This window comes from Bombus affinis, chromosome 7 (genome assembly GCF_024516045.1).
Source record: "Bombus affinis isolate iyBomAffi1 chromosome 7, iyBomAffi1.2, whole genome shotgun sequence".
Classification (NCBI taxonomy): domain Eukaryota; kingdom Metazoa; phylum Arthropoda; class Insecta; order Hymenoptera; family Apidae; genus Bombus; species Bombus affinis.
This window is the reverse complement of record NC_066350.1, coordinates 12,775,708-12,788,467: the sequence shown is the minus strand read 5'-3', so window position 1 is coordinate 12,788,467 and position 12,760 is coordinate 12,775,708. Positions and strand designations below refer to the sequence as shown.

At 42.1% G+C, this 12,760-nt stretch overlaps 1 protein-coding gene across 7 annotated transcripts in view; it reads left to right on the top strand.

Annotated features, from left to right (window-relative positions):
• The window catches only part of LOC126918608 (cell adhesion molecule Dscam2-like), a 162,501-nt gene that overhangs the window by 76,285 nt on the left and 73,456 nt on the right, over positions 1 to 12,760 (top strand). For all 7 annotated transcript variants that reach the window (XM_050726683.1, XM_050726679.1, XM_050726680.1 and 4 more), the window contains exon 5: positions 8,573 to 8,690. In XM_050726683.1, the coding sequence (XP_050582640.1) occupies positions 8,573 to 8,690 (118 nt within the window). The remainder of the gene's footprint in view (positions 1 to 8,572; positions 8,691 to 12,760) is intronic.

Below are 12,760 nucleotides of genomic sequence, written 5' to 3'. Positions count from 1 at the left end.
CAGCAACTAGACGCTCGTGAGTTTTCTCAACACCCGGTGGATCGAAACACCGTGCCTTCCCTTCGTAATCATTTCCATTCACCCACTGCTCTCCATTCTTTCCCCTTTCTATTTTATTTTTCGTTCCAACTTGCCGAGCGAAGACGTCAGGGTACCCGCGGTTATTAAATTTTTTTCAATAACAAAACGGGGGCAATGTGGAAAAAAACTGGGACACTAAACGCTGCAGGATATTCTCCTGACCCTCTTCGCTCGTTCACGAAGAAAACCGGGTTCCAAGTTACTCTTTGGTGACGCTCTGGATCTGTTCGATTTCGATTTTGTAAGCCACAGTCATTTGAGAACTACGAGCTTAGGACGAAAATATTCGTCGACGATCTGGGTAGCTTTAATTGGGAAGCAATCGACCGGCAAACGGAAGATCCGGGGTCGATCTCCGGGCCAACATCCCGATCGGCCGAATATTTTTCTCCCTACAGTTTAAATATTTCGCCCTACCGACGTACCAGTTGCTATATGCTATGTCAATCATTATCGTTGGAAAAACATCGTGAAAGGGACAGCAGCTGAAAGAAAACCCGCGGCGGTAAAAATTTTTCCTCGCCTCGATTACGAATCCTTGATCGTTTGCGTTTTATTGCCTGGAGAAATAGCTGTCGGAATTTTTATTGAGCCACGTCGAAACTGATCGCCTAACCGTTCATTCTTCTTTTCATACGTTCTATCGTTGAATTCTCGAATAATTTTGTTTTTAATATTTTCGAACTTTCTTTGATCACGTATGCCAAATAAACCTGTTTTATTTGATAAATAAACTAACCTGATAAATAGTTCGAATTTTCTATTCTTGCTGCTTGAGCGAATTTACAGTTTACTCCCACGAGATTGAGTAAAAGTGCAAACGTCGTGTCTCACGCTGCAAACATCGCGATGCTATCACACGGTTACGAACCCGCGATAAACTCACCCTCTTCCCCTGGTTGTGCACGCACGATCGCACGTGATTCGATATTACGCGTTTTGCGGCGCTGATCGATCGACAGCCCGATAGTAGTGGTGCGTCCGTGAATAGGAAAAAGAGCTTGCTTCGGTGAACGGAGTTCAGGGCGGTTCATTAACGGCCGGGATGCAATTAGAAGCCTTATTTCGTGCGATCGGAACACTGGTCGATAACGCTATTTAATGGTATCAAAGATTGTTCCTTCAACACTAGATCTATCGACATCTTAAAAGTAAAATTTCCATCACAGAAATCAAAATATAAGGTACACAATAGAATACGTAATTCAGGGGAAAGAAACAAATCTCTATCTATATACGTACTTGGCGAAAGTTCAGTCTAATGTCCAAAAATGTATTGTTTGTAAAAATTGTTGTAAATTTGTAGAAAATGTCGACGAAAAATTGCGAATTGTTTGTTTTGATTATTTTGGTAGTTTTAGTATTAACATTCTGTAAAGTTATTGATTTTAACAGTCCGACGAACCAGGATAGATTAAGATTCTCAATACCGTTCGCTTTTCTAATTGAAATCTATATAGCAGCGTAATTGATTAATTACCGAAACGTTATACATGTACACGTTAATAATTTGTGCAGCGCTAAAGTAATAGTCATATTTAGTAACAAATTAGACAGCCGAAGATAATTTACTCTCTACATATATCGCAGAGTTAGGAAGGTGAAGTTTTTGTACGTGATTTCAAGTCAATAAACAGAAAATGATGTTACGAACTTGTTTTTCAAATTTCCCTTACAATCTACCATTATCTGTGTCGTCATTTTGGAATGTATAATTACGTAATAAAATTGAGGAAATTTATAAAAAGTGAAGCTATTCAGTTTGGACTCTCAGCGGCTTGTATAGTAATATCGAACAAGTTAAGTCATGGTACAAAAATCGAAGGAAAGCTAAGGGAAAAGGAAGCTAAAAAATATTCAATATCCCCCGACATGATTCGCAAAATCATATATACAGAGCCTATCCATTCTACTCCAGATTTTTCCAACGTTAGTCCGTAATTTGATTCGCGTCGCGCCGTCGAAGTCGCAGCGACGCGAAGAGGATTTAATGAGCCATCGGATGATCGACGTTCGATCAAAGTAAAAATTCTCTTAGTCGCGTAATTGCCAGTCTCAATGGGGTTCTGGCCGCGAAGCCGTGTGAAAAGGTTCTCTCGGTCGTTTCAGCGGAGGTCTGGCATCACTTGTTCTTGTTACCCAGGCAAAGCTGGCTTCACCAGCGTAACGTCTGCTTTGGGGGTTAGCTACACCACGTCGGTAGAGAAGCGAGGTGGGGAGAAAGGGAAAATATGCAGGCGGAAAGACGCGAAGGAGGTGAGGAAGGCAAAGGAGAAGAAGAAGCGGAAAGGGGAGAAATCTCCACTCGAGCCGGGCTAACTAATGATGCTTCTCTTCACATGCCACACCTACCCTCCAGATTCATGTTGAAGCTTTAGACGTGCCTATACGCGATGCGTGTGGAGAAGAAAAAAAAACGGGCAAGACATTCTGCACGTTCTTCGCTACCACTTTTCCTCTAGCACGTGACCGATCCTCCGTGTAGGAAGCGTCATAATTTATCGTCCGTTTCCTATACTTCCCCTTATTCGCATCTCCCTTTATTTTCATTTCCTACTTTTCGTCCTTTTCCGGACGGGAAGGTAATTCCGGCTCGGTACCTCTTTTTTTTTGCCACGTTTCTCGATCGCTGAACGCCTTGTATATCGATCTGTCATTCAGTCGATAAGTCTGCGCAGGTTGGCAGGGAATAATTAATACACCAGCAGCTTAATCGCGAAGCCACGGATATGTCAGCAGCCTCTCGTAATCACGACGAAGGTAAACGAAAGTACGGTGAAAATTGAGTTCGCGATAACGCTCGTTGCACAGCCTCGTTCTCGTCTAGGGGATCTCGAATCGACTAACGTTTCATTTTTAATCGCGCGCCAACTCGCACTGAAATTATTATTTAAGTTTAATCAACGTTATTACAGCTGCGTGGCGATTATTCCGCGCGTACAACAGTAGATGGTAAAACGCGACCGAATATTTAAACGTAACGGCAAATAGTCACGCACGAGGGTTAATTAGAAGCAAAATAGCCGGTCGAGTAATTCGAAATCTTCTTTTCTCTTTTGATGATTTATAGGAACCGCGTCCTCATAATGTTAATCTTTTGACAGTGTAGTAAAATGACGAAGAATTTTCGATTATTTTTATTGTATATATAATATTCAATTTTTTGGGCGAAATAAATATTAACAAGACTATCTTAAAATTTCCAATGCCTTTATAGGTACATAGTACAAAATATAATACGATAAAATTCGATTAGAAGTATGCTAGAAAGTTATAATATACTGTTACACGTAGCTATGGTAATTATAAAGAATAAAATTATTGTAGGTTGTTATTATTGCGGTTATTAAAGATGTATCAGTATCGGAATTGTCTGGAGCAATAGCCTATATATTTTTTTTTGAGAAAGCTCTTCATTTACACTACACATGATGAAATGTAAAATGTAAAGTTTAATAGTATACTACGTTTATTTGTTCATTCCTGACTTTTTTGTAGAATGTTACTAAAATGTATAGAGTTAACACCCTATAGTAAACGGAACGCTACAGAAGGAATATAATATAAAAAGAGAATCTGGGTATCGAAGCGCGCATTCAGGCTGGAAATTTCGCGTATGATGTTCCACGATACACACCGTCATACGCGAAAATTCGAACGGACCAGTGAATCGATGGCCAGCAGGTTTGTTTGCAATCCGTGCGTCTGCTCGCGCAGAGATTCCGCTTTAATGGAATAGAGAGGCGCTCACAGGCGGTCGTTTATCGCCATCGACGAACATTCTACGAGATATTCCGGAACCAAGTAATGTTTACCTGCTTGGATTGTGGGACCAGAAACCGAGAGAGAGCCATGGGAAATTTCGCGTTACAAGAATTGTTTAAAATTTCTAAATAAACATTGGTCGTATACTGATAGCTTTATACGTATTCGTACTATCTAAACAGTGATTACCTTTAACCGGATTGCAAATTATTATTAACCTGTGCATGCGCTGCCGGAAACGATATGTCGAACGCAAGCAACGTGTAATTGTTAGCTTTATATTCGCCCGCTAAAGATATGTTTGCAACAATTGGTTCCTCGTTTAATTTGCATCCCGTTTCGCGTGTGTACAAGATCGATGTGTAACACCGTTCCCGAGCCACGGGATATTTGCGGCGGAATAATTTTGCGCAAAAGTTACGAGACGTAGATGGATCGTTTAATTTATGGAAAATAATAATAACAGGAGCCAACTAGCCAAACTAATTTATGCTCTGCTTGTTCCATCTTTGTAAAACGAGTCGTGGGTGAAGGGAAAATCAGTTAGATTATCGGGCAAGGCGGAAATATACTACGGCCAGAGATAAAACGGAAGAATGGAAAGAGATTTTATCGTTGTTAGTTACACCAGTTTGCGATCCATCTACGCGGTCACCGCGCACGTAAACGGAATCTGCGATGTTCAAATTACTCGAGACGTAACTCACGCGAAACTTTATTACACGGCCAAGAGTATTTTTTGCAAGAATATCAACGGTCAACGCCTGTGATCATCGAGGCGTTCCTTCGCATCTGACGGAACGCGTGACGCGTTAATTCCTCGAGCGTTTCCTCATTCTCCTCTTCTTTCTGCCTTTTTTGCCCCAGGTTCCATCCCATCCTTTCCACTTTCTCTTCTATCGTCATATTTTATTCCTTTGGTAATCAGGCAAATTCAACTTTTCAGTTAACAAAGCGCTTGATTAAATTCTTCTGGGAAGAGCCACGGTAGTACGAAGCAGAGGAGACCGCTTTTGAACTTTGGCGAAAAACGAACAGCTGTCGCGAGTCCTTGCTACGATTCTTCTGGCCGCTCGTTCCGTCGTATAATAAAACCTGGCCAACGTTGGATAGAAATTTATGCTAAGCGCGCTTACATACTTACGAACTTAATAACGAAGTTCTAGGGTGTGTCCGATCGTTTGCATATTCTCGAATAGCCGTCCATCGTCGCAGTTTCTCTGTCTCCCCTTCCATTTAGTATACACCGAATTAACCGAAAACTCGAGGTACAACGATTTTCCCCAGTAACGAGCAAACTTTTCTGAATTATCTGTTATTCGCGGAAAATTTTCGAATCGCGTTCGGATGCTCTCGTATCGCGAAAATCCTGCGGAAATAATTGCACCGTGTTGTTAGTTGCACGATGCTCCAGCTTCCGATCCTCGCGAAAACGACTTCACACAGATACACGTCTCACGCTGGTATACTATCGATGGATAAGAATCTGCATGCGACAGGCGTCGATCGTTTTGTATTTCCTTTATCGTGCAAGTCGCGTTTCTATGGCATCCGATGAGAATTAAAAGCTACACTTGGCGCTAATATCTTCTTTCCAGCCAAGGTATCGTGTAACGTTCGCGGTAATACAATGCACAGCGTTCAATCGTTTCACTGAATTCTCATATTGTAACGAGATCGCATGTCATTTGATCGTCCAACGCTAAAAACGTTCGAGCGGTTATCGGTTGTGCTCGATAGACGAATCGTTAGCGTTGGTTGCGTAGAAACATCGAAACATGCGGGTGTATCGGATTCAGCTGGATTTCAGGGAAAACATAGAAAGCAGAGGACGAGGCACAGTGGAAATAGGAACCGGGCTAATGACGCGATTCCCAGAGTCGATTCGCGAAAAACGTTTCGCTTTAATTACACCGACCGCCGTTTTCATTGCAGGTACACGGCCCGTTTTGTTGTAATATTCATTACCGCATTATTACGATGCTCTATGGCGCGTACACGCGGTGCCGCTAACGCGCCCGATTCTCTTGTTGCATCGTTTCAAGCATCGCTAATTACGCGAATATCTGTTAATGAAATCTTAATGAAACCAATGGACTAATTGCGATTTCATTGACAACGAGGCCGAATAGATACAGAGATGAGTATACAAAGTCGTCTTTTTGCTCTCTTGAAAAGGTTGAACGCGAGTTAATCTACGTTAACAGTATATATATATATATATATATACGCTTATGTGGTAGATGATTTGAAATTCTTGGTGAACAACGACGAGATATGTACATCACCGTTATCTGTCCCTTTACGGTACGCCACGCTGGACGAGTCGCTATCTCCGACCATAATTCCCCATTAAACGTCCGCCTGACGCGTTCCTTTTCGTCTTTTACGCCTTTTTCTTCTTCTTTCCCTTCTTCTTCTTCATCATCATCTTCTCCTTCTTCGTACCTATCCTTCTTTTTCCCACCTATTCCACCACCCTTCTATCTTGCCACGAAGAACCTTTGTTGCCACATTCCTTTTTCAGCCGACGGCTATTTATGACACGCCGTGGAAAACATTTCCCGTATATCATGGAACAAACTTACATGAACTCGTCCCGCGGGAGAAGGAACACCAGCAACAGGGGCTGGCTACGTCTGTGTCGCAAAGTAACCCCCTGACTGTACGTATACGTTCGCGTGTATGTACTTGTTTCGCCAACGAAGATGATCTCGGAGGATGTATTTCATCCTTCGCTTCCTTCCTTGGACCTTCCTTCTCTTTTGTTAAATCTCCAGCGATATTGTCACTATCAATTTTCCAAACAATGTAATCCAATACTGTTCCTCCTAGTTTTTCCGTTATTTTCCACGTATCGTTCGCACGCCCTAGCCATCTAACACGACACCGGGTTCGTAACGGGAAAGCGACGATCGCCATTAAGGAGAATTTCATTTCGTAATATACAGCAGTCGACTTTTAATCCAAGCGCCTGTTTTATTAAATCTTCGTGCACGTTGTTCGTCACCGTCTTCTTCTTCGTTCCTTCAATTTCGTCCACGGCTAAATGAATATATTACGCGTGTAGCGCGGGAAAAACTTGCCCGAACTCATCTAGAATGGCGGAGTCAGAAAAAGTTGCTGGAAAAAAGGTAGGCTATTTCCGGAAAATACCACTGCCTGTTTCTTTAGTGTTACCCAAAATTTCACGGGAACTTTTCCACCGCGACAAAGCTAGTTCATTGGAGAGGAAAAAAAATTTATTGATCATTGTTAAAGCGTCGAATATAGGATTTATGACATAGCCAGAAACTGCTACTTTGATGCTCGTTTGACTTTTCTGTCAATAATTGGGTGGTACATGATTTAGAGATTACGTATCGAATAATATGCATTTTAATTTTTATAATTTACTGTTCCATGCTTCAATAGCAAATATTCTATCACAAATTTCAAGATGATTTCTATGTTATTGATCTGATTACCAAAATGGAAACAAGAAAGGGAATAATATACTCCAGCTCGCAGTTAATCTGTTGTTACGATTCTATTGTATTTTTCGTGCCTTAATTTCAAAAAACTGTTTTTCTCGTGTTAAAGTTTACTATTACTCCAAGCTTATGAGGTCGCCAGAGGCGATTGCTATTTTTGAGAGACGGAAATTAAAGATTAGAAATTTCTATCATCTAACTGTTGGTCTATTTTAGACATTATGTAGTAAAGTTTTCAATTTTAGTTTTTCCGTAATAGCAAATAACCTGTCATAAATTTCAGAGGTTCAAAGGTTATGCAACGATGCTAACAATTACTGCGTCCAGTTTGAACCCTGTAAAATTTTTCACAAAGTTAATCAAATTGCCATCCGCATGATAGAGAATTTTTTTTTCAAGGCACAACGCTTTGAAACCGTAAAGAACAAACGAAGTTCCAAAACATAGAATCTAACGGTTTTTTTAAATAAAATGTTCAACAGAATATAGTGCATGGCATGTTGAATTGACAACATTGTCAGTCACAGTATTCTGAAATAGAATTTATCCAAATATCACGATGCAAAGTATCAATGAATAATAAAAAAGCACTGTTTTTGTAATTTCCTCGTTGTCCATGTATTCTTACCAGAGAAGATACATTGTAGCCATAAGATTAGTAAAGCTTGGAAGTTCATGGGTTTTAAAAATTTAGAGAGAGATAAGGTATACAAGTTTTGTCAGGAACATAAAATCTTCTTGCAAAAGATTAACTCAGGAGAGTGAGTCGTTTGTCTTTCCAAAGTTGAACATTAATCGTGTATTTGGGCAATAAAACTGAGGAATACACAAAGAAAAAAGAAGAAAATAGAATTACTCAATTCAGTTTCTTAAATATCGATTCATAAATAACTCCCATAACTTGAAATCGAAGATGTTTGTTGTTAAGAACTCTTTCAAACTACCTCAGGTTCTTATGCACATTTACACATCATAATATATAGCTACATCGATCAGTGTGTTTATTTAACGCTTCAATTTCTGACCTCGCAATATCTCTGACATTAATAAAAATTTTAGCGGTCCTTGAAGAAAGCATTAATCGGCACACGTATTCTTTGAAGTCTGAAAGTCATTCAAGATCTACTACACAGCGAGAACAGTTGTTTCACGCGTCCAAAGATTGCTCGAGATTGTCGTTTGTTCGAGACGCTACAACTAGTATGCTATCATTAGAGGATTTATGCGATCCTTTTTGGTTTTTCTGCTTGCAGAGATACGCAGCACCATGCCACCGATGATAAACGAGAAGGTGGTTTATATGTCGGCGCGGCTGAAAGACACCATTGTGATACCGTGCGTCGCGTATGGCAATCCAACTCCCACCAACAGGTAAGAATGTCACCAGATACGTACGAATTTGTAGCATGCGCCGCGCCGGTAGTCTCGTAAACTTTAGGTACGATAGCACCATCGACCGGTGAAATGTCTCCGCCTTTAGATGCGTGCTGACACGATGACTTATCCTCAGATTCCACGAGATTTCAGGACGTGACATACGTCGATCCGAATCGAACGTTTACGGCCCGATTTTTTCTTTTTGCTTTGTTGTCGTTTTTTTCGAGGTCGTCGAGAATGAATTCTATCGTCGTTTCGCGGAAGCTTCAGTTCTATCGCACTTTTTCCAGCACCTTGTTTCACTTATCTTGATTACTCGAATGCATCCCCGGTCGCTTTTACCGAAACAAACTGCTATAAGAAAAGAGTTATTCATCCCTTTGTCGGATTTCAGAATGCAGTTTCGTTATCACAAAATCTGTTTTAATTCTTTGTTTGTTCGACTAGAAACTAACTTCTCTTCCTCGATGTTAGCGCAGAAAGTATGTCGTTCCATGTAGAAAATAGAAGAATGAAAAACGAACGAAGTATCGTAGTTTCGGAGAAGACAAATAGAAAGTACATCGAGCGTGCCATTTTGGTACCATTAAAGTCAAAATCTGCCAACAAATGTATTCTCTGTCTTCGTTCGAAGATACACGGCGAAAGTAGAAAGAGAGAAGTCGTTTGAAAAGGCTTGAATACACCGTTTCCCATTCAATAAAGCAACAGCTAGGAGACAAGAGTTACCCGTTGAGAGAGGGTCGTTCCGTAATTGCCGACTTTCACGAAACAGTCCTCGAGAACGATTCAGTTACGTGGCAAACAGTTTCCCGATACAACCGGGACGCAGTAAATAGGTGGGGTTCATACGTATCGGGGTAAGTTTAATTGGCTTGACGGCGAAAAAAAGTGTTTTTTCGTATAGGTGAACAATATTTTGATCGATGAAATTTCTGCGCTCGACTTCCTCAACGAGGGTCTCGCGAGAGTGTCCTCGCTTTAAATATTGTAACACGCCCTGCGTTACGACTTCCGACACTCGCTCCAGCTTCTGTACCCTTCAAATTGGTTTCCATTCGTTCCCTTCTCGAGTACCAGTGTAAACGGATGTTCCGCTACGAAATTAACCGGCAAACTACCATTTACTTTTCATCGTGGTTGAGCCTTGGCGCAAAGTAATCTACCAGGTTGAAGTACAGGACGACTGTTACTACGTTGTAGCTGCTTGGGTAAATTGAAGATAGCTCTTCGGATTAATAAGACATCCGGTCGTGTCGCTAAATTATCCTCCAATCTCTACTTCCTCGGCTACTCGGTGAAATTTCCGTTAAATTTCGTTAAATCGTTGACGATAATTCTTGGCAACAAACGTGGTTCCGCTACGAACAGGGACCAGAGGATTATAACGAATACGTTATTGAAATGTAAAAATTTCAATTTCGCGTGACGCCCGTTTCCATATTCTCTGTCTCTCTCTCTTTCTCCCTCTCTCCTCGTCTTATTTTAGAATATGGGCCAGACCTCGATAAGGGACGTTTATTCCGCGAGCAATCTCGCCTCCCCCCTCCTCTGTATAAGGTCGGTCTTTCGGTAATTCAACGGTAGATAAGCCGAACACGCTGTTTCGTCACGGTACAGTGATTCCATTCGCGAACGTAGGGACCTTGCATTTCAGCGATTTCATGATTTCTTTTGGGCAGAATCGTAGGGTCAAAGGGAACAATAATAATGACGGAAGGAAGTGGCGCAGGACGAGCGAATAATTCGCCCCCTGAGGTTCAAAACCCTCGTATTTTTCTTATATTAATGCTAATTTCAAACATAGCAGCGTTATTTCGCACGCGGAGGTATTTCCATAGTGAAAAGGTGAAACACACGTTGTTCGTTGGCTTCTGCTGCCATATTATTACGCGAGAAAATGGGAAGAAGAGAGGTTACGAGATGGAGAAAAGCGATTCTCTTTGACAAGTAGAATTATCTCTCACATAGATCAGACGGAGACCCTTTCGCGACTATTTAGCATAGTCAAATACACTGAAACTGAAAAGAAACAGAAGCGTCGAGTCGACTGTATGAGAATGGTTCGTTTATTCGGTTGTTCGGTCGATATTGGTGAAGCTACTTTTGTAGACATCTCACGAGTTATGAACTCTATCTCGAAACTTGGTCTTATCACTCCAGCCTCCAGTGAATCCAATAAACCCCAGTAAGAAACGAAACAACCCGGTAATCGAGCCGGAGAATTCGCGTTGCGGAATCAAGAAGGCAAAAAGAAAACACGACAGGGCCTCGTAAATAAAGCAGGCGAAACATAGTTCCAATGAGTTTCGTTCTACGTTTTATTTCCGCGTACGGATCGTTAAGTGTTTATGAAAATAGAGGGAATGGGGTGATGAGGTGGTAAAGCGGATTGACGGAAATACTGGCGCAGGGACAAAGAGAAAAGGGATTGCGTATTAGGATGTTAATGTATTTATTATTCGATTGTGCCGCTTTGCTTGGAATGATAACGAACGAAAGGGTCGGGACTGAGAAGGGCGGAACGACTTCTTCTCCCTTCTTCTCTAGCTGTTGCTTACTCGCGTTGGATCGACGTTGAGGTTATTAAACGCTAAACGACCTGGCTCGTCCCTCTTCTACACAGAGATGCTACAACAAGAAGAAAAAGAGATGTTCTAACCAGATTTGTTGAATATTTTATACGTAACAGTTGATTCTCATTCGTCTTTCGTATCATCTGACCGATCTCGCAAAAGATTACCAAAAGTTTATTCCTCGAGAGAGCTTATCTTGAAATTTTTAAGACGAAACCAATGTTGTTGATATCGTATCGATATACATCGATTGTTACATACCGGTCAAGGATGAAAATTCACACAATGAGCAATACAAATAATTCGATACCCTTTACCGTTAGTAATTTCCTGTCACGAATGTTTGACGTGCGTAATTAATTCCGTTGGTCCACGGTATTACGAGCATCTCGATCGATAATCGCGGCAACGACTTTGGAAATGACGCGACGCTTCCTTTCGAGGAATCTCTCGATCCGTGATTAATCGATTACGTTAAAAATCAGGGGATAGAGGCGCGTGTACTCGCATAGGATACGCGGCCATACGCCCAGGTGCACACGCGTGCATCGTGGATGCCGGGAATGCAGCAAGGTGAGGCTGCTCGAAGGTATATAGACGCGAGGAGTGTATGGATAGCGCAAACAAACCGACCGCTGATTACAGAGACTGCTTCTGACAGCCCATCAAATATTCCGCATTTACGTGTACGTCGACGTCACTGAGTATTCCGTGGCTGTGTTCATCGTCTCCTTCTCTCTATCCCATCTTCGTCCTCTGTCGGACCCGCTTGCGTACAGCGACTCTCTCCACCGCCTCATCCGCTGCCGCTTCCCCGTGGCTTGACTGAGTTGACGGAGGAGAGTACGCAGCTATAGGGGCGCAAGAGAGAGAAAGAGTAATCGGGCGGCAAAGGATAAGCAAAAGGATCGGAGCGAGATAGGAAAAGCGACGCAGAAGATGAGAGGGCAGAATAGAAAAGGGAGAGGTAGAGTCTGAGGGTTTGCCAGCAAGGTACGGCTTCCATCCCTGGCCCTCTCTCGCGCTTCCACCTACCTATCCTATCTCCTTCCCTCGCCAATTTCCCTCCGTAAATTCGATTATCTATAGGTATACTTCTCGTCGTCGGTCGTGTCTCCTCTGTCCCGCTTTTCCCTCTTTCGCCACTCCTCCGCCGAATACCCAACGACTCTTCAACCTCATCGGCGTCCTTCTGCACCTCCTACCTTATCCTGATTCCTCTCGCGAGCCCACCAACCTCCGACAGTCTGTAACGCCGCTTTTCGAAACTACTACCTCAGCGCACATACAGGAGACGGAGAAAGATAGAGGTCAATCACCGGTCGGAGAAGATGGACCACGAAGATGAGAACGAGAGGATGCAAGATCATTTTTGGACAATGTTAGGGGACTACGATCCCAAGGGACGCTACCTTAGCTCCGAGATTGTAGACCAGAAAATATTTGACGTTGGAGATCCGCACCTTTTAAAGGAAAATTCAGGTTTTT